This window comes from Mustelus asterias, chromosome 2 (genome assembly GCF_964213995.1).
Source record: "Mustelus asterias chromosome 2, sMusAst1.hap1.1, whole genome shotgun sequence".
Lineage (NCBI taxonomy): Eukaryota > Metazoa > Chordata > Chondrichthyes > Carcharhiniformes > Triakidae > Mustelus > Mustelus asterias.
In genome coordinates this window covers 139,741,946-139,766,860 of record NC_135802.1, presented here as the reverse complement: position 1 = coordinate 139,766,860, position 24,915 = coordinate 139,741,946, and the positions used below count along the sequence as shown (strand labels likewise).

Below are 24,915 nucleotides of genomic sequence, written 5' to 3'. Positions count from 1 at the left end.
GATAGGATGTTCATTCTGTGACAATGTATTTGTGCCATGTTTCTTGTACAGGCTTTTTTTAAAGCAGTTAGTTCCATGATCGGTGCTGTCGTGTCTGTACCCGGCAGCCCATGTTGTTACTGCAGCAGCATAATTGATTTTATTTGCTGGAGTGTTTATTTTAATATGGATTAATGCAGGGCTGTTATTTTCGTGTTTTCTCCTGAGGTTTTTCAGAGTGGGGCTTGATGAGGTTGATTGATAAGTAAGGTCATGTGACTGGGTGGGGCTAGGCTCACAGAGAGAAACCCAGCTCAGTTGCTATTTGGGATCTGTAGAGTGAAGGAATAGCTCTGTCTGTCTGTCTCTTTCCCTCTCTGGATTTGGAGACTGGGCTCTGTCAAAAAATAGATCTCTCTCCCTGACGTGCTACTACTTGAAGGTAGATCTTTCTCTCGAAGTTGCTGTATGGGAGTCAGAGGGCACATATCTTTCTGCAACTGAGCAGAGGGCTTAAAAGACTGGAAATCTAGCACTCACGAGAGCTCATCTGTTTTTGGTGCTGATTGGCTCTGAAGTATGATTTATGTCTATGGGGATATTGCTTAAATTAGAACTAAAGAGATAGATAGCTGTTAAGAATTATACTTTGTTGTGTTTAAGTATTTTAATTGGTAACGGTTAAGCTAATTATTTTTTATTATAGTCTAACTCTTGTTCTTAAATTAAGCTTGTTTTAATAAAACTAGCTAGTGGATCTATAGAATCACACCTGGGACAAAACTATCTTATGCTCGCACTAATGCCAAAATCAGATAAGGGTGGAGTCCTGGCTAACTGCATAATATACCTTGGAGTTTCTGATCTGGTCCCCAACAATTCCAGGAGGGCAGGTGCAGAATGGAGGCAAACCCCCATTTCAGATCGGAAATGGCCACAGGAGTTGGCAAGTGCCAAGGTAGGTTGTTTAAAAGGCCCGCCACATTGTCCTAGTTGTTTTCTTAAACTTTAGGCCATCTAACCTTCACTCCTCACATGCATTCATCCCCACCCAGTCCCCATGCCCATACATGCCAATTCATGATACCCTAATGGCGCCTTATAACCTCTATGCCAACAGTGTTAATTCATGGACCCTCACCACCCATCCTGAATTCATGAAATTCCATTCAATAGATTTAAATCCCCTCAAGTATCTAATCCCTTATAAAAAGAAATATTTGCATTCACAACCCCATATCTAAGACATCTAATCCTGTAATAATATATTTGAACTGTCAATCAAACAGTGAACTTGCAGCACCTTCTGTGATGATGGGTTTTGGAAAGCAGCCAAACATTAATAATGCTATAATGATAGGTCATACAGTTGCGCCAACTGATAGAAAACATTTGTTTCCAATCATTTCCCCTATCATTTCCTATATCCATCATGATAAGCATTAATTTTGTTTCCCCTAACTTTCCCTTTAAATGTGTTTTGATATTTTATATATTGTATAATTTATGAATGTTCATTTTTGCTGAGAAATTCAAAACTAAAATTATTTCTTAAAGTCGGTTAACACAGCCCAATATTATTTTTACCTAGAATAAACTATAGCTGAGAAAATCACTGATGTACAATGACAAAATAATAAATTCTATATTTCTGTAAGATTGTATTTTTTAAAGTGTGTTTCCTTCATGGGTTTGTGTTAAATTAGTTGTTCTCAGACATGTAGCCATAAATGACTTCAGAGTCTTGAGTTGTTCATGGTGGGCAGAAATCAGTTGGTTTCCAATTCCTGATTTTTATCCAGTGATTATTGTTGGAAAATGTGGAAGTCAAGTGATTACAGGAGCAGCAGTAATACCACCAAAGTTGGACAAAATGTCAACATTCATTGGGGTCATGCATTAAAAACATGGACATTTAGATAAGACATCAGAAAGTGGTCCGATGCTTGTGAAACTATATCCAAACAGGAAGGCATGGAGAGAAACTGACACAAAGAAAGTGCATCAAATGATTGATGATTTACAAAATAGTCACACAAGAAGATTCCCAAACATGCAAGTGCAATACCTCATGTTAGAATGTATTTAATGATCCAGTGAATCAGTTACACCCATCACCTGTTCATTGGCAAATTTATTGGGTTCCAATGTAGTACATCAATATTAAAGTACAAAGTGCTTTCACAGTGATATTGTACAGGATGTGATATTCCGAAATGTATAGTTTTTAAGTTACGTCTGTTGTTCACTGCAAATTGACATCTGCAGGTTTAAAAGCGCTTATCCATCAATAACCACTTACGAGTTAGGATTAAATTTTTAAGGATAATTTCAGGGTTACTCAATATTCTTCATCCTATGGGATGTAAAATTTAGACAGAACTAATAAAGTCAATATGTGATTTTGATTGGCCAACAAATGGCAATAAGTGAGTTGACACTTTGCAGAAGTATGCCATGTTAATTACCAAAATCACTTATTTAATCCAACAGGTAAGAGTAGGTTACCTGCCACAGGTATGGTTTCCCTCATTCTTTGGAAGCATTTCAACCTCCACATACAAATGCAGTCATACAACAGGGGAAAAAAAAACATCTAGGGACATCAGCTCTTTAAAAACACTGTGCCACCTGCAGCCCTCATGTTCAGATGTTCTATCTCACATCCACTATATATAACGTACGGCTCGGAGCCACTCTAGTTCTTTTGACTAAAAGTGGCAGGAAGACCAATAGAAATAATAAAAGAATGTAGCATACACTTAAAAATTATCAAAGTTCATAGTTACTCCAAAGTCAGAAATAGGATCATATGGATGCAAGGTAAGGAATATTGTATATGGAGGGTAAAATGCATGGAAGAAAGAAAGACCACAGCTAGGCAATCTTACGTTCTGCCTTAGTTGTCCAACTTCTACAAGCACATATTTTATACCAAGTCATGCAATAACTGGAAGTGAGATTTCAATCAACTTCATGTCAGAACCAGTCTGGAACACAGCTACATTGAAATGCTTGGTGTATTGAAAGGTTAGATATAAATCACAATGCAAAAAAACACCTTCCACAATGTCCAGTCAAATCCTTTTTAGGCCAAAAGGAGGTTGCAATAAGAACTGACACCTTCTTCTATCTACATACATTGCTCTATCTATGTACATTGCTCTTACCAAGAGCTCTATGTGAATATGGATGTTAACTTTTCTCCAGGGACAGACAAGAGACTAAAAGCAACACAGTCTCTCAATGAGGTAGCAAACAGTCCTTCATAGGGTAACGGAAGCTGTATTGTTACATCCCAATTGATCAAATAGTGGAGTATACTTTCTTCTGTCCATGGTTAGTGAAAAGCTAGTGTGAAATATTTTACGAGTTTCCCTATTTTAAGTTGAGTCTGAATTTGTCACCGACAGATACACACTTTCTATTCTTGCTATAAATTCTAAACTGGAAGTCATTGATAACTGATTCAGATCCCCGTTTGGAGCACTGGAAGACTTTCATCCAACAAGTTCAGTGTTTACATTGATTTTGTGGCATTATTGTTAAAAATGGCAAATTCATGATGTATTTCTTTCACATATATGTATTTATATATACACACATAACAAATGATGAACTATTTTAGTTCACTTTCCTTTATTGTTTTGATTATTACTTTATTCTTATCTGCCAAGCTTTTCGTAAATAGAAACTCTTGAAGTGTCTCTTCCACTGGAAGAAAAGAAACCTCATTTGATTAGTCTGATCCTTCTCAAGAGTCAGTCCATCTACTAGAAGCTTTGAGGGACACTAAGGCATATATGTATTTCGATCCTTAGCCTTAAATCATGAGGGTTCAATGATGCTCCTGCTAAGATGTCCAGGAACCAAGTTTTCCATGGTAAGTACGGAGTCATTAAGATGCCTGTGGTTTTCTCCAAATATTTTGATCCTGGGTATAAAAGGAAACAGAAAAAGCATAAAGGAAATTCCTTTTGCAAGAGCCAGACAGGGCACTGTAAGCCCCTGTAACAAAATCTTGGTAATCTTTTGTAATAAAAGGTTGCCAAGAAATATTTTCTGTCTCACCTCTTGTCGAAGATCATCTGAATTATTTTTTGGTAGCTGAACTTTTACATGCCTGCAAGGCGATCTGTCATGCGATTTTCCTGAAAGCATTGCCATATCTCCAAAGCATTAAGACAGTGACTTCCATATCATTTATGTACCTTACTACAGCAGAAAGTTCTGTTCAAACGTATCCATCGTTAATTTGCAGAGCTGTTATTTGAAGAGTTACACTAAGCCCTGAGATGGTTTAAATCCTTTTCTGCGTTAGGAGTATGGTTAGGCTCCTATTTTAATGTTATCCCTTCACATGTGCATTAGTCATCAGGGTGACAAATAACTATTTTTGCCTTTTGCTACCACCATTTCAATTAATCTACCATAATTTGATTCATCCTGCACTGGTGGTTTTCAAGAAACACAAAGACATTTCAACAGGAATGCTCTCATGAAAAGCCCAGTGTCAAATGTCACAAAATAGCTGCCACCATCAGTCTAAGGTCACTCTTTAATAGTGAGTTTGATTCCTACTTTCTGCAAGAATGTGAGCGCTTTTGAGTTCTACAGTTCAACTGTCTAGTTATAATGAGACTGTGCCTAAAGTTGCATCAGAATAGACTCCTTATGAACACTTGGCCCTGCACTATTCTAATTGCCTTTCCTTGTAAACCAAGAACAAAATCAATATCCTTTGAAAATTTAAAGCCAACTGAACAACTGCCTTGGAGCATACTCAACTTAACTAAATAAGGTATCTGGCCATTATCACATTGCTAGTTGTGGGAACTTGCTGTGTGAAAATTGGTTTCCAATATGACAACAATAAGCATGCTTCAAAGGTATTTCATTGACTATAAAGTACTTTGGGACATGAAAATTATTATTTTATATTAACAAGAAATCCTGATATATGTGCAGCAATCTGTTAAAACCATCATTACAGATGAATGTTTCATGTTTCCCGAATATTTTGAGTGCTAACCTAAAAGTCAGACAAGAAACCTTTCCTTTTATAGTATACTGTCTTTAATATTAAGCATCAAGTCCATTCTGTGGGGTTTATAATCCCAATACAAAAGTGAAAACCTTTGCAATCTTGGTCACCAGCAAGCAATGAAAGACTTTTTACCATACACTGTCAGATTTTCAGATTGGTGGATGGAAGTTCTTTGAATCTCAACCTTGAGTGTGCCCATTGCTACACAACTGAGAACTTTTCCACTTCTATAAGTAACTGTCACAATGGACTCTCTCAATATCATCACCAATATAGTGTCATTCTATGTCAAATTATGAGCAGATTTGTGTTATGTATCCACATCTACCAATTATAACCTTTACTAATTTCACCTAGGAACTTAACTGACACCAGAGACAATCATACCAAGGCACCAGAGGCACAAGGACAGGGCATTAATCCACTGTACTAGTCAGTCTTCTGGGTGGGAGAGGATTCTGAGATCGCACTTAAGGAGCTAAGATTCATCATCATTTGAGTTAGATTATTTCCAAAAGGGAAATAACGTGCGGTGCTGGGTCTCTTCCTAGATGTCCGAGTAGAGTCAACCTGTTTTGGTTAATCGTATAGTTTGAAAGTTTCTGCAGTCATAACTGGTGCTGTTGAGAAACTAGTGATGTCTACCACAGTACTGGTGTTGGTATTGGTAAATCATTACTTTGATTATTTGTATAAATTCTGTCCACTGATTTGAAAGACCTTTCATAAAAAGGAAATGGTTTCCAACATACTTTTCAATACATGTTATAAGATTCACTTTCAAAAACTTATTTCTGGGTTTATAGGTATTGCATCAGTAACCATATTTACTGAACAAGACTAATCCCTGTGTCTAGGAAGCTCAACCAAACAATATGTTTGAATTTGAATTGATTGGAATGCATACCTTTGTAGGTTACTTTGCTAACAATCATGCTTGCAATACTTCTGCTAAGCCTTCAATGCTTTAATCACTCTCTTGCAAGTCAGACAGCACAAGGGTTGTTTCAAATTCAGAGGTTGGATAATTCTGTGATCAGATATGCCGTGCTTAAGGACCCTCAACACCTTCCTTCTGGCCTTCTGTGTGCTGTATTTATGCAACATTTCCAAAAGCAGTCCTAATCTTTGCTTGCTGCTTATTGATCTGGGTCAGAGGAATTGGAGCACCTATCACGCTCCAAGAAATTGTGCAAGATGACTGGTGTTAGTTACTGAGAAGGGGTCATGATATTTATTGCAGATCTTAAACCTGGATATTTGCATCAATAAGACAAATGCACAAAGGTCTTGTTTGACTTGTAAAGCTCAATCAAAGTCTACTTATGTAACAAGGGTAAGGAAAAGCACCTGACCAACTTGGAAGCATAAGCAGCAAAGTTATTATGGCTGGTACCCCTTCTTATTTTTCCCTTTTTGATGGAGAAATTCCATGTCTATGTGGAAATTGAATGCACAAGGAAGGATTTAATATTTTGACTTGGTTAACCTTATATTGAGAGTAGAGATCTTTGCTGATTTTCAGTATTTCCCTAACATTGCTTCAAACTTTTGCAACCTGATCCATGAGATTGTGGATATCATACTGAAATGCTTGCAGTAAAATGCTGACAACATACTTCAAATACAGGGTGGGGGAATAAAATTACAAAAATATCAAGCACATAAGTATTTGTCTTGCTTACTGAATTTTTATTTACAAAACATTTACACTACATTTACAAATACAAGTGCAGTCATCTTAATAACATTTTCCCCATTTCCTATCCTTATCGCTTTTGAAGAACAAAGCGGAGTTGATTTGAACATACTCAAAAGCAGATGTGGAAAGAAAGGTCAAAACATGTGTATTCTAGATGCTTCACTTATGTGATACTTATTTTTGACCATTTCAAACTAAGCAAAACAAAATTAAAGATATTATAGTCTAGCCTTTTAAAGTTTAATATACAGTAAAACTGCAGGAACAGATACTATAAGATTTTGCTAAAGTTATAATTGCAATTTAAAAGAGAAAAAGGATTAAAATGAGAAAATCAACGTGCTGCCATTTTTGGAACATCTATAGATCTCAGTACAGTTCTCTTACAAGGCTTGATGTAGCATGAATTGGAAGTAAACAGAATTAGACAACTGTGCCAGAGATATGTTAGTATTCATCGCAAATTACATAATTATATTCATCTTTATGCCATCCAGCTCTCTACCACCCAGAATTTGTCAAGTCTGCTTTTTGACAGGAGCTGGTTCATCCCTCAGAGAATGACGCCATCACCTGTTGCCTGTCAGTCCCACTCTCACACAACCGCTAAGAATGGTCAAATTCACTGGTAGTCGTTAACCACAGCCTGCGCCCTCTCATTGATCTCAGTCTCCATTATTCTGCAGCACCATGTTTTCTCAGCACCACTCACTAGATTTGCCTGGTCCCACACCTCTTGCGGGACCTCAACACCTGCATTACCAAGAGATCACCCAGGAGCTTTCTGATTGGTTGAAAACGTGGAACTCTTGGGTAACGGTCATTTTTGATTAACTATAACCACCCGTTCCCCACACATACCAGATAATAAAAAATTTACTGTACCAATAAAATAGTGAAATTAGTATCAATTTGCCAGTGAATTGTATGAGAAAATTCTGATACACAGTATCACAATAAGCCTTAGGACCAATTCAAGTCACCACAGTACTGCTACCAACTTCCATTCATAAAAGCGACTCACGACTCTTCCAAAAGTAGAAGAGTCATAATAGTACATGTTATCAATTCAAAATACTAGGTGAAAAGAACAGAAATATTTAAAGCTACATTGGCAGATTATAAAGCTATTCTATAATAGTTAATATTAAATCATTAAATGTAAATTACAAAATCTCCCACAACATCCACTGTTCTGCACCTACTTTTCACAACAGCTGGTTAAATATGTAATGCTGTACACAGATACCAACAAAACATTGTTCATTCCATATTATACACTTCTGATTTAACCAGTTAAATGTTTGATTTGATTACATACCCTAGTAAGATCCATGCCGAGTTTCAGTTGAGAAAGGAGGTGTAGTATGACGCTACGTTGATCATCCATGACTCCCCAGTCTTCCTCTACATTCTCCTCAGTGTCTGTTATCTCATCTTCAGGATTTATCACTTCAGGATTTTGTTGCTGCCAAAAAAATAATAATTTAGATGATTGGGTGGGATGGAAAAACCCTTTCAAATGTTAAGACAGTTTTGATACAAACGTCAGTCTGTTTTAAAACCACCCCCCAACCCCCATCCTCTTTATGTGCTGGAATTCCCTTTGTACAGACAAAGCAACGTTGCTAGAAGCAGGAACTGTTAGTAAGGTTCCACAGCACAGCAATTTCATTGTTCTGAAATACATACATCAACCATGTTTTAAAAATGAACTCACTCTGCAAGACTGCAAACCATTTGATCTTGCATCTAAGTTTGACATTAGTCTAAATGCAGGTCTTTTTTTATAAAGATACAGAGAGCTTATTGAGAACAAGCAAATTAAGGTGGCAACGTTTTACTCTGAGCTTTCTACGGCTTTCTCACATCCTCCAACCACCCCCCCCCCCCACCCCCCGCCCCCCCCTCCCTTACTCCACTGGATTAGAAATCAATCAAATCTGAAACCATCCTTTTCATTCAGTCATGTGACATCCGGACTTAAAGCCTTAATGATAAGCAGCACGCTCTGAAGCTCCTCAAGCATGACCTTCTCAGCAAGGTTTAACCAGTTTCTTCTGAAAGCAAATTTGACAGCTTCAGCTGGTGCACGCGGTTAAGATTTTTTATTTCATCATGGAGAACACTATTTTTGTTCTTTATTTGCCTTTGTAACCCCAAGCTTGCTGTCGAGGCATTAAAAGGCTCTTAATGCAATGATCAGTTAAACAGATGCTGCAATTGATCTGGGATCATTCCGAATGTCAATAAAATACATACACACAAGATTCAGCTGTCATTTAATTATTCAACCCTCTCAAAATAGAATATGAAAAATTAAATAGGAAATGAAACTGCAGGAAGGAATGAAATGACAGATTTCCTTTTCTATAAAGTTGAACCAGAATATCGAGCAGCTCAGGAATAAATGATAGAAATTACATTTTCTAGCTACCTACAGTTATACTTGACTTAGCAAAGATTGTTCATCAAGGTCTCTCTCTAATCCCTTTGGACTATGCACTCGTCATGAGGATCGACAGGTGAACTGCTCTCTGAAATCTGTTTATACTATAAATGGCTGCATGATGGTGAAAGAGGATGCCTGTGTCATTCTCTCCAATAAAATATTTGACTGAGGGGGGGTGGGGGAAACCACAGCGGGCTGGAGGAGGGAGAAGGCGGGGGGGGGGGGGGGGGGCACGCGTTGGGGAAGGTGGGGGGGGGGGGTCAGTGGAGACTGGGGCGAGAGATTCTCAACTTAGGGAAGGCCGGCGGATGGGGTAATAACAAGGGGTGGAGGGGGGCTGGACCTGGGGGGAGGAGACAGGTGGGAGGGTGGGGCCTGGACCCAGGGGGAGGCGAGGGGTGTCCACCCGGGGGGGGGGGGGGGGGGACGAGGGTGGAGTGGATTCCACCCGGGAGGAGACGAGGGTGGAGGGGTTTCCACCCGGGGGGAGACGAGGGTGGAGGGGTTTCCACCCGGGGGGAGACGAGGGTGGAGGGGTTTCCACCCGGGGGGAGACGAGGGTGGAGGGGTTTCCACCCGGGGGGAGACGAGGGTGGAGGGGTTTCCACCCGGGGGGAGACGAGGGTGGAGGGGTTTCCACCCGGGGGGAGACGAGGGTGGAGGGGTTTCCACCCGGGGGGAGACGAGGGTGGAGGGGTTTCCACCCGGGGGGAGACGAGGGTGGAGGGGTTTCCACCCGGGGGGAGACGAGGGTGGAGGGGTTTCCACCCGGGGGGAGACGAGGGTGGAGGGGTTTCCACCCGGGGGGAGACGAGGGTGGAGGGGTTTCCACCCGGGGGGAGACGAGGGTGGAGGGGTTTCCACCCGGGGGGAGACGAGGGTGGAGGGGTTTCCACCCGGGGGGAGACGAGGGTGGAGGGGTTTCCACCCGGGGGGAGACGAGGGTGGAGGGGTTTCCACCCGGGGGGAGACGAGGGTGGAGGGGTTTCCACCCGGGGGGAGACGAGGGTGGAGGGGTTTCCACCCGGGGGGAGACGAGGGTGGAGGGGTTTCCACCCGGGGGAGACGAGGGTGGAGGGGTTTCCACCCGGGGGGAGACGAGGGTGGAGGGGTTTCCACCCGGGGGGAGACGAGGGTGGAGGGGTTTCCACCCGGGGGGAGACGAGGGTGGAGGGGTTTCCACCCGGGGGGAGACGAGGGTGGAGGGGTTTCCACCCGGGGGGAGACGAGGGTGGAGGGGTTTCCACCCGGGGGGAGACGAGGGTGGAGGGGTTTCCACCCGGGGGGAGACGAGGGTGGAGGGGTTTCCACCCGGGGGGAGACGAGGGTGGAGGGGTTTCCACCCGGGGGGAGACGAGGGTGGAGGGGTTTCCACCCGGGGGGAGACGAGGGTGGAGGGGTTTCCACCCGGGGGGAGACGAGGGTGGAGGGGTTTCCACCCGGGAGGAGTCGAGGGTGGAGGGGATTCCACTCGGGAGGAGACGAGGGTGGAGGGGATTCCACTCGGGAGGAGACGAGGGTGGAGGGGATTCCACTCGGGAGGAGACGAGGGTGGAGGGGATTCCACTCGGGAGGAGACGAGGGTGGAGGGGATTCCACTCGGGAGGAGACGAGGGTGGAGGGGATTCCACTCGGGTGATTCTGTAGACTAGCTCTGCACACTGCACTTTAGAAAGGATATCCCTAAAATTCCAAAGGTGTAGAAAAGACCATTCGACCCATCAAGTCTGCACCAACTCTCTGAAAGAGCACCTTACCCATGCCCACACTCCTGCCCTATCCTCATAACCCCGCAAATTTACCATGGCTAATCCATCTAACCTGTACATTTTTGGATTGTGGGAGGAACCAGAGCACCCAAAGGAAATCCAATGTGCAAACTCCACACTGACAGTCACCCAAGGCCAGCATCAAACCCAGGTACCTGGCGCTGAGAGGCAGCAATGCTAGCCACTCTGCCACCTGACCACCCTGACGTGAAGGACATTGGGGAAGATTGCAGAATAGATTCACAAGAATGGTTCCAGGAATGAGAAACTTCAGTCATGACGATAAATTGGAGGAAGTTAGGAATGAGTTCCTTGGAGAAATTAAAATCTGAGTGGAGAATTGATAGAGGTATTCAAAATCATCAGGGTCTTAACAGAGTAGATAGGGAGAAACTGTTCCTACAATGAAAGAATTGAAAATGAGAGGACTCAATAAAGAAATCTGCAAAAAGCGCAAAAATGATACGAGAAAAACATTTTCATGCAGCAAGTGGTTAAGGTCTAGAATGCAATGTCCAAGAGTGTGGTGGAGGCAGGTTCAATTGATGCATTCCAAGGGAAATTAGACTGTTATCTGAAAAGAAAAAATGTGCAGGATAATGGGGAAAAGACAGGAGAATAGCACTAAGGGAACTGATCATTTGAAGAGTCTGCACAAACACAATCGGCCGATTGGCTTCTTTGTGTTGTAAAAATTCTGCTATTCTGTAAACCACCAGGTTATTGCCTGAGCCACATGAAAATTGGCATTAGGAGCAGATAGATCAGGTGAATTAATGTGTGGCTGAAGGGCTGGTACAGGAAAGAGGGGTTCCTTTCTATGGGACACTGGAACCAGTTTTGTGATAGGAAGGAGCTTTATTGACATGACAGGCTCCACCTCAACTAGGATGTGACCTGAGACCTAGTGGAAAGAGTAAATAGGGAGGTAGCAAAGGCTATACTGGTGGGAAGATTGAACAAGAAACACAGCACCCTAAAAAGAGGACACGAGAGCTTAGGAAAAAATAAAGTAAGGGAGGACATTGACCGCAAGGGAATGTATAGAGCTATTGATTGGGAGGAAAGTTAAACAAAGTAGGGGGAAATCCTATTAAAAATGAATTAAAATGTGTACAGCAATGCAAATAATGTCCATTATAAAACAGGAGAGCTGAATACAATCATGTGTTGAGAGGAACCAGACGTAGTGCAGATTACTGAGACAAGGCTACAGGATAACCAGGATTGGTGATTAAACATAGCAGGACATAAGACATTTAGAAAAGATAGCAAGTGAAAATGGGGAGCTGGAGCAGCTTTAATTATTAGACATAATGCATTGTCAGTCGAAAAAAGGAACACAGCTATCAGGCAAATATGCAGAAAATTGAAGAATTGAGTAAAAAAAATGGAATAATAATCAAAGTGGGGTTTCAACTACCATGATAATTGGACTGAAGAGGCAGCTAAAGACGATAAGGGAATGAGGTTCCTACAATGCATACACACACCTTTCAAACCCAATATGTGAAAAGCCCAAGGGAACATTAGCCATCAGTTCTAGTAATGGGACATGAACTAGAGCAGACAAGAGAAGTAAAATTCTAAGCAACAGCGACCATAGTGTAATACACGTTAAGATGATAGTGCAGGGCATAAGTATGATGAAAATTAGTTTAACAGAAGGAGAAAAGCTGACTTTGAGGGGCTGAGAATAGAACTTGGAAAATAAAAATAACAATAAAATGCAATAGATATTTTTTTTAATCCAGAATGATAGGACTGTGCAGCTCACTTACCAAAGAAATGGTTGAAGCAAGTAGTACAGATACAATTAAGGGAAAGGTGGACAAGCATATGAGGGAGAAGGGAATAGAGGGACAGGATGATAGATCAGATGAGTAAAGATGGAAGGAGGCTAGAGTGGAGCATAAACACTGGCATAGATTAATTTGAGCTAAATGGCCTGTTTTTGTGCCATATATCCTATATATCCTATGTAATTGTGCATGATTATCCAGCACCCATATTGCCACTGAGAATCACAGAAATAGGTCATTCAGTCTGTTTTGCAGAGCTGGCTCATTGAAAGAGCCATCAGGTTTAGTCCTGCATGGCCACTTTTATCCATATCCCTGTTAATTTCCTCATCCTCAAATGCCTGTCCAACTCCCTTTTAAAATTTTCTCTGGATTCAGTTTCCACGACCTCAACAGGCGAGCTTTCCAAATCCTGACAACTCTTGAACAAAAAATTTGTCCTTATCCCATCTCTAGGTCTTATGCCAATGATTTTGAATCTACAACCTCTAGTTACTGGTCTACTCATCACAGAATTATTTTTCTCCACCTTCTCTATCAAAACGTCTCATCATCTGGAAAATCATATTAGATCACCTCTTACTGCTTTGGAAAATAGACTGAACCTGTTTACACAAATACATTTAAAACCTCCCTTGCTATTGATTTAAACAATTTGTACAAAAAAATTGTTCATTTCCTCATTTGCACCGTCAAACAATAAGTTCCTGAATTAAATCTAAAAATAAAGACTAAATGTTAATGAAAGAAATGTTAAAAAGGGGAAAGCTGATGGACAAATTAAACGATGTTGCTCTTGTATACCTCTGAACGGCTTGTTAAATGATCATGTTCAAAAGTAACATTTGGAGAGAGAGTTGAAGCACATCTCCCATCAATCCTACTAATCAGGTATGGTGGAAATTTAAAAGAAAAACCAATGATAGGAATAGAAATAGAAAACTAGCTAACCATCACATGCATCCAATCTACGAAGGTCTTCATTCATCACCGTATTCAACAGCACAACTGCACTCAACATTAGATAAATTAATAAGAAAGACTGCAACATCTTAAATTTTGTTGATTGAGTCAATTTAATTTCCTGACACCTCAAAATTGAAAAGGTTATTCAAATTAACCATCAGAATGTGTTCATGAATTATGCGCCAATTTTAGCAATGCAGTGCAAATTAATGCTGCATTGGAAACAGATTGGGAGCTTTGGAAACATGTCAATGTAATTCATTGGCATGTATTGTGTCAATAATCAACAAACTCTCATGGTGAGAAATCTACTGACATAGAAACTGGTGTTTACTTCACTAAAAATGTAAATCGCAGCCAAGATCATCGCCTGCTATGCGTCCAATGAGTACCGGCGTTTCATCACTTAATTCAGGTAGAGTACCTCAAATCTGGCAACCTCAAGACTAAGTCAGTGCTGGATTTCAGAACTTGCTGGTTTTGGGGCAAAAAATCATAACACAATTCAAATCAAAATGCCTTAACTCAGTGAATAGGGGATGCAGTAAAACCAACTGATATGATTGCAAAGCATTTTAGGTTAATGGCCATGTCACTGCTGATATAAATTCATTTCTCATGCATTGGATTTAATAACTCTTATGTCTCTCCTCACTTCCTGACATCAGCGAGAAATGTTTAAAAACAAGAAAAAAAATCAATCAAGCTGAAATGAAGTTTGGGGATCAAATACAGTGTTTGACTTTGAGCCTGTTGGCTTCTATCTGGGTGACCTTAATGGCATCAAAACTCTGTATTGTGGCAGGAACAGGCACATTTCCTGATCTCAATGGCCAAGTATTCGACCTCATTGGAGTCTGCAACTTCCAGAGTGAGTGTAACCAAGACCTGCTACATCTACACTGGGCTGGGTGGGGTCAAGGTTTGCTGGAGGGCGGGAAGTGTCAGGCACAAATCAGTTCTCAGCAACTCCGCAAACTTTTCAGAACTGCGTGGGCTGGGGTCAAGGTTCCCTGGAGCAGGGGGAAAAAAGTCTGGTTTTTGGACATCGCTGAATTTCAGGATTCGTACATCAATAAGCAAATTCAAATCAGCATTCATTTCAGTGCGCAGTACAGTAAATATTTCATTCATCCGCCAGCATTATTAAATAAGCAGCCAACTGAAAAAACATGAATACAAGCCACAGAGATAGACAGTACTCTAGAAGTATTAAGAGAGCCAAATCATTTGGCAGGTACAAATTAGTTTTACCAAGTTACTAAATCAACGAGGCACATTTACAAGAAAAAAATTATAATCAATAGAAATCCTTCAGCTTTCACCATCTTATCACTTACCACTGAGGACAGCATAAATTGTATCTTGCATAAACACGAAAGGTTCAATGAGCACATTAACTAGCATTAGAACAAGAAAGCAGGTAGAATATGATTCTAATAAGATCGCAGAGGATGAATAACAAACACCTACAGACTATGTTAAGTCATGTGATAACTACATGTAACACTTGAGCAAGTTGCACTTGGCATGGAGATCACACTTCGAGGCAAAATATTTCAATGTTCAAATTGAGGCTCTTGTACAGCACCATCTGGTGCAAAGAACTAGGAATTACGATAAAAAACAGATAGAACACGATTGATTGAAAATAGTAAGACTAGTCTAAATAAAATATTTCCCATCATAATTTCTCTCCAGTACTGCTACAAGTAATTGCCCATGATATGTTACCCTGACTCTATACCAGCAATATCCTTCACCAATCTAGGAAGTTATTCCCCACCCATTTCACAGCAGTTAAATAACAAGTGAACTTTAAGATAGAAAAATATGTGATGTACTTTGGCAGGAAAAACAGAAATCACCTATACCTTGAAGAAAATAGAAACTGAAGTGCAAAGGAATCCAGGAATACAGGGTGAACAATTTATTAGCAGTAAAATAGGTTGGCAAAGTAATTAAAAATGCTAACAAAAACATTGAGATTAATTACTGGGGGAATAGAATTCAAAAGCAATGAAGTGTTAAGTCTGCAGAGACCACAGGCCAAGCGACACCTCGGAGAACTGTATGTGGTTTTGATCTCCATATAAAAAAACCAGAGGCAAATGAGAAATTTCACATGGACTTCTTTCAGCTTCTCCCATTTTACTTGGGGGTCACCACAATGTTGGTTGATCCATCTTCTCCTGCCAGTGTCACCCACTCCCTTTGCAACCCTGCTGTGTTTAAATCTCTCACCATTGCAACTTTCCATCTTAGGCCTTCATCTTCCCCTTCTTCATTGTACATGGGTTAGTAACAAGAGGGCAGCAAATTTAAGTTAATTTAGCAAAAGAAGGTGACATGAGAACTTTTTTTGCACAATGATTTGTGATCACAAATGCACTGTCTGGAATAGGTGAAAACAGATTCAATAGTAGCATTTAAAAGGGAATTGGATGAACACTTCAAAGGAAATAGTTTACAGGCTATGGAGAAAGAGAATGAATGAGATTAATTGGATATAGTCATTTGGTAGTACAGAACTTGAGTACTGCTGCAAAAAAGATAAACGTTAATTATCTTGCCGAATCAGAACACTGCGCCACAATGCCAAAATAAGGGGAAAACAACAATTCATACGACAAGAGGAAAGTACGGATTGGTTGGCAAGTGAACTCTGATTGGTATGAATTATGCCATGGAGAATACACCAGGTGACTGACAATTAACTGCCAAGAATTGTTTGAAATTTCAACAAGGTAGTTTGATCCTATTGGTCAAGACATTGCTCTGAGGAATGAACCAGTGAATGACTATCACTTCATTTGTTTAGCTGAAACAGGTACAATGGGTGCACATGGTCCTTTTGTCTGGAAAGAACAGGGCCCTGTGTATTGACGTATGTAACTTCCAGTACACGTAAATGCACTGCAAGCTTGACTAACAACCTTAAATCGGTTGTCAGCACACTTGAGGATTATTTAGCAAATGTCCATGCGCAAGTCGAAAAGCTTCACATCTTTTTTCAACAATTAATTAGATAGAAAAGACCTGGTACTGACACAATCAGCCAAACATTCTAGTTGTTTTCTTTATTCTTTCACGGGATGTAGGCATCACTGGCAAGGCTTGTATTTGTTGCTCTTGAACTGAATGACTTGTACAGCTATTTCAGAGGTCAGTTAAGAGTCAATCACACTGCTGTGGGTTTAGAGTCACATGTAGGCCAGATCGGATAAGGATGGCAGATTTCTTTCCCTAAAGGGCATTATGAACCAGATGGGTCTTTACCGGATCGATTATGGTTGTCATAGTCATCATTAGAGATAGTAGTTTTTAACTCCAGATTTATTAGTTGAATTCAAATTTCACCAGCTGCCGTGGTGGGATTTGAACCAGTGCCCTCAAAGCAATAGCTGCACTTCTGGATTACCAGTGCAGTGACATTACAATTATTACACCATTAACCCCATTCTATGCTGTATTCATTCTATGACATTGAAGCACAAGTGAAAATGTGAAAGAACTTCCATAGGCAGTACCAGAATTAAAATATTTCACCTATCAGGAAAGATTGAAGAAGTTGGGACTTGTTTCTTTAGAAGATAAATCTTGAAGAAGATTAGTTAAAGGACTTTAAAATTATGAATGGTTGGGCAGGGTAGATGAGAAGAGAATCCTTCCATTGTGAGGAAAATCCAAAACTAAGGGCAATCAAAACCATATAGTTATGATATTCAATAGAGAAGGGAAAATTCCATTATTCAGAAGAGTAGTTACAAAGTGAAACTACCACAGGCAGTGCTTAAGACAAAAAGTTTAGATGCTTTCAAAAGAAATTTAGACAAGTACACAATAGAAAAATGAATAGAAAGATGTGCTTAAAAGGCTAGAAAGAAGTTGATGGAATGGGAGAAAGAAGTTGATGGAATGGGAGAAAGAAGTTGATGGAATGGGAGAAAGAAGTTGATGGAATGGGAGAAAGAAGTTGATGGAATGGGAGAAAGAAGTTGATGGAATGGGAGAAAACTTCTGTAGAGTGTAAACACGAGCACAGATTCGTTGGGACTGAATGGCCTGTGCTGTATATTTGATGCAACTTTTACTTCTCCATACAATGTCACCGAACCTGTGTGCTAATTTCACTTATTAGACTTTCCCTTGATTAGATTTGATGACAAAATTAAAGCCTGTGGGATTACAAGGGACAGTGGCAGCATGAATGCAAAATTGACTAAGGGACAGAAAGCAGAGAAGTGGTGAATACTACTTTTCAGATTGGAGGGAGGTATACAATGATGTTCCCCAGGGGTCAAAGGAGCATAACAAATAGGAGTAGTAGACTATATGGCTCCTCAGGTCTGCTCTGTCATTGAATAAGATCATGGCTGATCTGAATTTGACCTCAACTCCACTTGGTTACCTGCTCCCCATGACCCTAGATTCTGCTCGTCCAAATGTCTGTCCAACTCAGCACTGAATGTATTCAATCACAGTCTCCACAATTTTTTGTGATAGAGAATTCCAAAGATTTATAACCCTCAATTCAGTATTATATAGACAATCTGAAACTATGTCACTTAATTCAAAATTCCCCCACTAGGGGAAACAGCCTCTCAGCATCTCCCTTATCATGCCCAATCAGAATCTTCTGTTTCAATAATATCACCTCTCATTTTTCTGAACTCCAATCAAGTAGAGGCGCGAATGACTAATTACTCAACCTTCCCTCATAAGGCAATTCCGTCATTCAGGAGTCAACCTAGTGAACCTCTCAAAATTGTCTCCGGTGCAAGTATATTGGTATTAGGACCATTGGTGTCTTGCGATATATATATTGCTGAAAAAAGGGCGCACACACGCACACGATACAATGTACAAAAAAAAGCTGTTAGGCCTAACCAGTCCATGCTTGTGTTTATGCCCCACTCAAACCTCCTCCATCTTTCCTCATCTAAATCTATTATTGTAACCCACTATCTACCTCCTCCCATTTTTGCATGTCGAGCTTTCCTTTAGCTCTATATTATTCACATCAACCACATCCTGTGCCCTCCCTCGCGCGCACTCACACGCGCGCGCCCCTCTCCCACGCGCGCCCGCCCCTCCCACACGCGCCCCTCCCTCCCACACGCGCACCTCCCACACGCGCGCTCACACACACACGCCCCTCCCTCACGCGCACTCACACGCCCCTCCCTCACGCGCCCCTCCCTCACGCGCGCACTCACACGCGCCCCTCCCTCACGCGCGCTCACACACACACGCCTCTCCCTCACGCGCACTCACACGCCCCTCCCTCACGCGCCCCTCCCTCACGCGCGCACTCACACGCGCCCCTCCCTCACGCGCGCACTCACACGCACCCCTCCCTCGCGCGCGCACTCTCACACGCGCCCCTCCCTCGCGCGCACTCTCACACGCGCCCCTCCCTCGCGCGCTCTCACACGCGCCCCTCCCTCACGCGCACTCTCACACGCACCCCTCCCTCACGCGCACTCTCACACGCGCCCCTCCCTCACGCGCACTCTCACACGCGCCCCTCCCTCACGCGCACTCTCACACGCGCCCCTCCCTCACGCGCACTCTCACACGCGCCCCTCCCTCACGCGCACTCTCACACGCGCCCCTCCCTCACGCGCACTCTCACACACGCCCCTCCCTCACGCGCACTCTCACACACGCCCCTCCCTCACGCGCTCTCACACACGCCCCTCCCTCACGCGCACTCTCACACACGCCCCTCCCTCACGCGCACACTCACACGCGCCCCTCCCTCACGCGCACTCTCACACGCGCCCCTCCCTCACGCGCACTCTCACACGCGCCCCTCCCTCACGCGCACTCTCACACGCGCCCCTCCCTCACGCGCACTCTCACACGCGCCCCTCCCTCACGCGCACTCTCACACACGCCCCTCCCTCACGCGCACTCTCACACACGCCCCTCCCTCACGCGCACTCTCACACACGCCCCTCCCTCACGCGCACTCACACACGCCCCTCCCTCACGCGCACTCTCACACACGCCCCTCCCTCACGCGCACTCACACACGCCCCTCCCTCACGCGCACTCTCACACACGCCCCTCCCTCACGCGCACTCTCACACACGCCCCTCCCTCACGCGCACTCTCACACACGCCCCTCCCTCACGCGCACACTCACACACGCCCCTCCCTCACGCGCACTCTCACACACGCCCCTCCCTCACGCGCACTCTCACACACGCCCCTCCCTCACGCGCTCACACACACGCCCCTCCCTTACGCGCACTCACACACGCGCCCCTCCCTCACGCGCACTCTCACACACGCCCCTCCCTTACGCGCACTCACACACGCCCCTCCCTCACGCGCACACACGCCCCTCCCTCACGCGCACGCACACACGCCCCTCCCTCACGCGCACACACACGCCCCTCCCTCACGCGCACACACACACGCCCCTCCCTCACGCGCACATTCACACACCTCTCTCTCTCTCAACCACACGCATTCACACACTCACATGCCTCTCTCTCATGCACACGTCTCTCCAATGCCTCTATCAGAAGCCAATGCAGTATGAAAGCCCCCTCTCTAATTGGACAGCTTATTTTCAAATTTAAAATCGTGAAAATTAACTTTGGATCCCCTAGGTGATTCCTGCATAGACCCTACCCAAAACACTTTTTAAAAACTTCCGTTAGGTCACCCCTCAGTTTTTGATAGCATTTTAATGCCGACAGGACCTAAAAATAAATGACAGTCATATAATTGTCAGGAAGCCTGTGAGTGCTGATGCATAAGTTGTAAATCAGCCCTGATAACAAGTGCTCAAAAATTTAATTCACCATTTGTGGCACACCACCATAAAAGCACTGTTTTCAAACTCCCTACGAAAAATGGAAAAAGAGGACACTGAAAAGAAAGAATTTGAATTTATATAATGCCTTTCACAACGTCAGGATGTTTCTAAGCACTTCATAACCAATTAAGTCCATTTCAATTGAAGTTACTGTTGTAACATTGGAAAAGCAGCAGTCAGTTTATGCACCACATGTTTGGGCCTACATCTGAGGCAAAAGACCAGACAAATCAAATTTTGTTGGTATTATTTGAAAGATCCCAAGGAGGACAGAGGAAACATTTTAAGAACACTCTGAAGAGGCGAAGTCGACACTGATGCATGGGAGGAACTTGTCACAAACCACACTACGTTGTGGCACCTGAGCCAACAAACTGCAACAGTCGGAAACTGGCCGTATAAACTCTGTTGCAGAGAAGCATAAAAGTGAAGATAGAGTGCAGAACCCTGGCTCAAGAACTGCCCTTCCTCTAGACAACTCCTGTCCTCTGTGCCCAAAGACCTGTAGTTCCAGGATTAGCCTGCTGACTCATCAGGGAACACTCAAATCATGAAGCCTGGCTGACATCATTCTCATTTCTAGGTATTGACAACACGGCACGGTGGCACAGTGGTTAGCACTGCTGTCTCACAGCACCAGGGACCCGGGTTTAATTCCGGCTTTGGGTGAATGTCTGTGTGGAATTTGCGTGTTCTCCCCGTGTCTGCGTGGGTTTCCTCCGAGTGCTCCGGTTTCCTCCCACAGTCCAAAGATGCGCAGGTTAGGTAGACTGGCCTTGCTAAATTGCCCCTTAGTGTCCCAAGATGTGTAGGTTAGTGTTAGGGAGATTAGCAGGGTAAATAGATGGGGTTAAGGGGATAGGGCCTGGGTGGGATTGTTGTCGGTGCAGACTAGATGGGCTGAATGGCCTCTTTCTGCACTGTAGGGATTCTATGATTTATTTGAAGGATAAATGTTGCCCAGAAAACAGAAGAACTCCCTTACTTTTCTTAGAATGGCCTCGTGGGATCTCTGCATTGCCTGAGGGGTAGGCAGGGCCTTGTTTGAAATCTCAGATTGAAGACAACTGTGCAGCATTCTCAGAACCACATGTAAATGTCAGCCTAGATTATGAGGTTAAGTCTCTGGAGTTGAGCTTTAAACACAGCTCTTCTAACTCCTAGGAGTTCCCCAAGACAAGAATTTAATCCCTGTGCCAGACTGCTTCAACATCTGAGTCTCACATAACTTCCTAGTTAACAGTTAAGCCTGATGCCGTTGCTCATTTAAAAGAAAATGACAAGTTATTACAATTAAGGGTGCTTGGGGTTTTCTAGCTCAACCTTAAGCTATGTGTCTACCAGTTTCAAAATTTAACTCTTCTGGAGAAAAATGAAAATCACTCCCTATAGATTAGAAGGAAAGGAGCATGCCTCACAACTCCACTGCTTTCAAAAGACAACTAATTTAGGCACCTGGCAAAGTTAAACATTAGATTTTCAAAGAAGATTGTCACTATCGAAGTTAATGGCGTATTTATTATCCAGAATGAAAAATGGTTCACAAGAGGTAGACAAATGATGAAGCTTCACTTGAGGGTAAGCGAATAACAGAATCTCAGGTCTGTTCCTGTCTCCTTAGAGTCACAATCATTAGAGGGATGTTAATTCTTACAATATCTCACTATTCTTTTAAGATGCTCCTTAACATCTATCCCACTGGCCTAGATTTTGGTCATCTATCCTAATACTCCTTCTACTTATGATATGACACCATATCATAAGCAACTTGCAAATTTTACTACATTCAAAGAGTTGCATAAATATGTGGGTCACAACTACTACTTCTGAGTGGGTTGCCACTTCACGTTCACTAACCTATGCTAAATTTCTTCCATACCTGTCTTGCCAGACCTTCCGACTCAGGACGGGTAAGATCCAGGCAGTGCAGTTGTCTCTGCAGTACAGCGTCAGATTAAAGGAGGACACATTCTCTTTTTGGCATTAGCTGCCGTAAAACAAATAAGTTTAAAGATTTAATTGAAATTGACAGACCAGGGAGAAGATAAGTGCCTAAGGTAAGTGGATAGGATTTGGGGGGATGGGGGTCAGACATAGTGGGGTGGTGGTTGGGTTTGGAGGTCAGGGGCCTGAGAAAGTGGGGAGTCGGACATCAGGAGTTGGGGAGGGGGCAGTGATTGGGCATCGGGGGAACAGAAGGTTGGAGAGGTGGGGGCGAATCGATTACAGGCAATGAATGAGTGGATGGGATGTTGAACATTGGGAGGGTGGGGGGGTGGTAGTGGTGGTCAGGTCAGGAGGAATAGAGCTTTAAATCTCCTAACATGTTCTCATTAATTATAGTGTAACACAGCTGGAACTACCGAAAGTGTGCGATTTAAATTGCATATTTGGATGGTTCACAGCACAACACAATTGTCCAGAGGAAGTTTGCACTTCTGGGCAATTGCCATGCAAATGCTTACCTGTGAAGTTCTGAGACGGGTTAAGCCAGATTTGGAAATTGACTTTCTAAATCTCACTAGTTATTGGATTCCATTGAATTAACAAATACCAGCGGTTTCTGTACTATAGGTCTGAGGCCGGCAGCCACCAATTTTTGCTGTTTTGTATTTTTGCATTTTATTTCTGCTTTGCTTGTGATTTTAAGCCTGTATTGGATATTTAGTTAATTTATAGACCTTGATTTAAAATTAAGTGTTATTGTGCTTTGATTAAGTCAAATTTAATCAATAGTAATCAGTAGTGATATTAACTGTAGATGCATTTTTCCAAGTCCTGGTTTCTCATACTGGAATTTTATCTGCATCATTATTTTCCTTTTTCAAGCTAGCCTTACTAAAATAAAAGTCATCTTTGTTTAGCAGAAGTCATTTTTCTTACTGTATTTGAAAACCCTTGAACCCCATTACCAGGGCAATGAACCTTGTACGTGAGATGGTCAACTGTTGTGTGGGATCAGGAGACGGAGTTTGGTTGATGAACCTACAACCCAATTGATGGCAGATGGGAGACACCATCAGAGGATGTATAAACAACTTGAATATTGCAAGTTTGCAAAGTTGTGCATGCTCGGAGGAAAATTTGTTAAGGACTTATGTTTACCAGACCCTAGTTTTGAACAAGTCTGCAATGAAACCTTGGAAGGCTAGACTAGAGCCAGAAACTGAACTGAAAAGGAGCACAGCCTCCAACAGACAAGAGCTGCTGTCGGAATGGAGTAGTAAACCATTCAAGACTATGGGAGGAAGCGTCAACAATGGAGTATCAACCCCTGTGGAAGGTTATGTAGGAACCAAGGACAGTTTCACCATTTTGGGAACCTGTTTTGAACAAACCAATTTGGGATTGTTTTACAATCTTGAGGAGCTGTATGGAACAGACCAATTTGGAATTAACATTTGTAATACAGTATGTACTTGTAATATATTATGCATGCAAAGTTGTCTTTCTTCCCTTCTTTTAATGTATATTGTATACACATGGGGAGGATTTTCTGCCCATTTCCAGCTGGCGGGAAAGCCAGAGAGGGCGGAAAATCCAACAGTAGTCCCAAAATGACATTTATGCTGGCACAATTCCAGTCGCGATAGTCCCTGCCCCTTGCCAATGATGTAATGAGGTTCTCCCATGAAAGGATAGGTAGCCCATAACCATACATTTAGAAGTCATTAGCAGGCCTCCTTGCTGCATCATTCCCCCACATTTACCTCTCCCCCTCGCAATATCACGTCGGCAGAGTTTACAACAGCTTTTGACAAGCGAAGGTCTGGTAAACAGAACCCCCCCCTAGGATGCACTATTAAGTATAGTCTCCTGGAGAGGGGTGGGGCAGGAGAATGGGGATGTCATGCCTGGGCAGTAAGCAGGCACAGTCTCCGGCACTGGTGGGTTGGAAGGGGGCGGTTCCATGGGGTTTTGTATCTTTATTGTTTTTAGATTGGGGCACCCTTTAATAATGGCATCCCGATTCCCAGGGGCTGAGGTTGTTGGCAGGACGGGCTCATTCAGGACCTCCTTTCCCATTTATTATCCTGCACAATGTTTGAAAATATGGCAGGAAAAGATTGCAAGGCAACAGGATAACACTTCGGAAAAAAAATCGTAAAATTCCACCCAGTTTTTTGATGGTCGCTTTCTAATAGCTATCTTCCTTCCATTTTCTTTGAAGCATTAATATTTAATAGTTGTCCAATAAAGATTGTTATGTTCATACATTGCTTGGTATTAAGTCACTCATTCCTGTTCCTCCAGTATATGGCTCTAAACGTAAGTGCAACTCCGCAAGGGACTCTCACAGTATTGAAAAACCAGGTAACTGGTTTAATTATAGAACTATTTTAATCTCAAATGTCTTCTTGTT

General features: G+C 42.6%; 1 protein-coding gene across 2 annotated transcripts in view; it reads right to left on the bottom strand.

Annotated features, from left to right (window-relative positions):
* LOC144511797 (oxysterol-binding protein-related protein 10-like) overlaps positions 1 to 24,915 on the bottom strand; it is a 198,164-nt gene that overhangs the window by 56,366 nt on the left and 116,883 nt on the right. For both annotated transcript variants that reach the window (XM_078242146.1, XM_078242136.1), the window contains exon 7: positions 8,050 to 8,196. In XM_078242146.1, the coding sequence (XP_078098272.1) occupies positions 8,050 to 8,196 (147 nt within the window). The remainder of the gene's footprint in view (positions 1 to 8,049; positions 8,197 to 24,915) is intronic.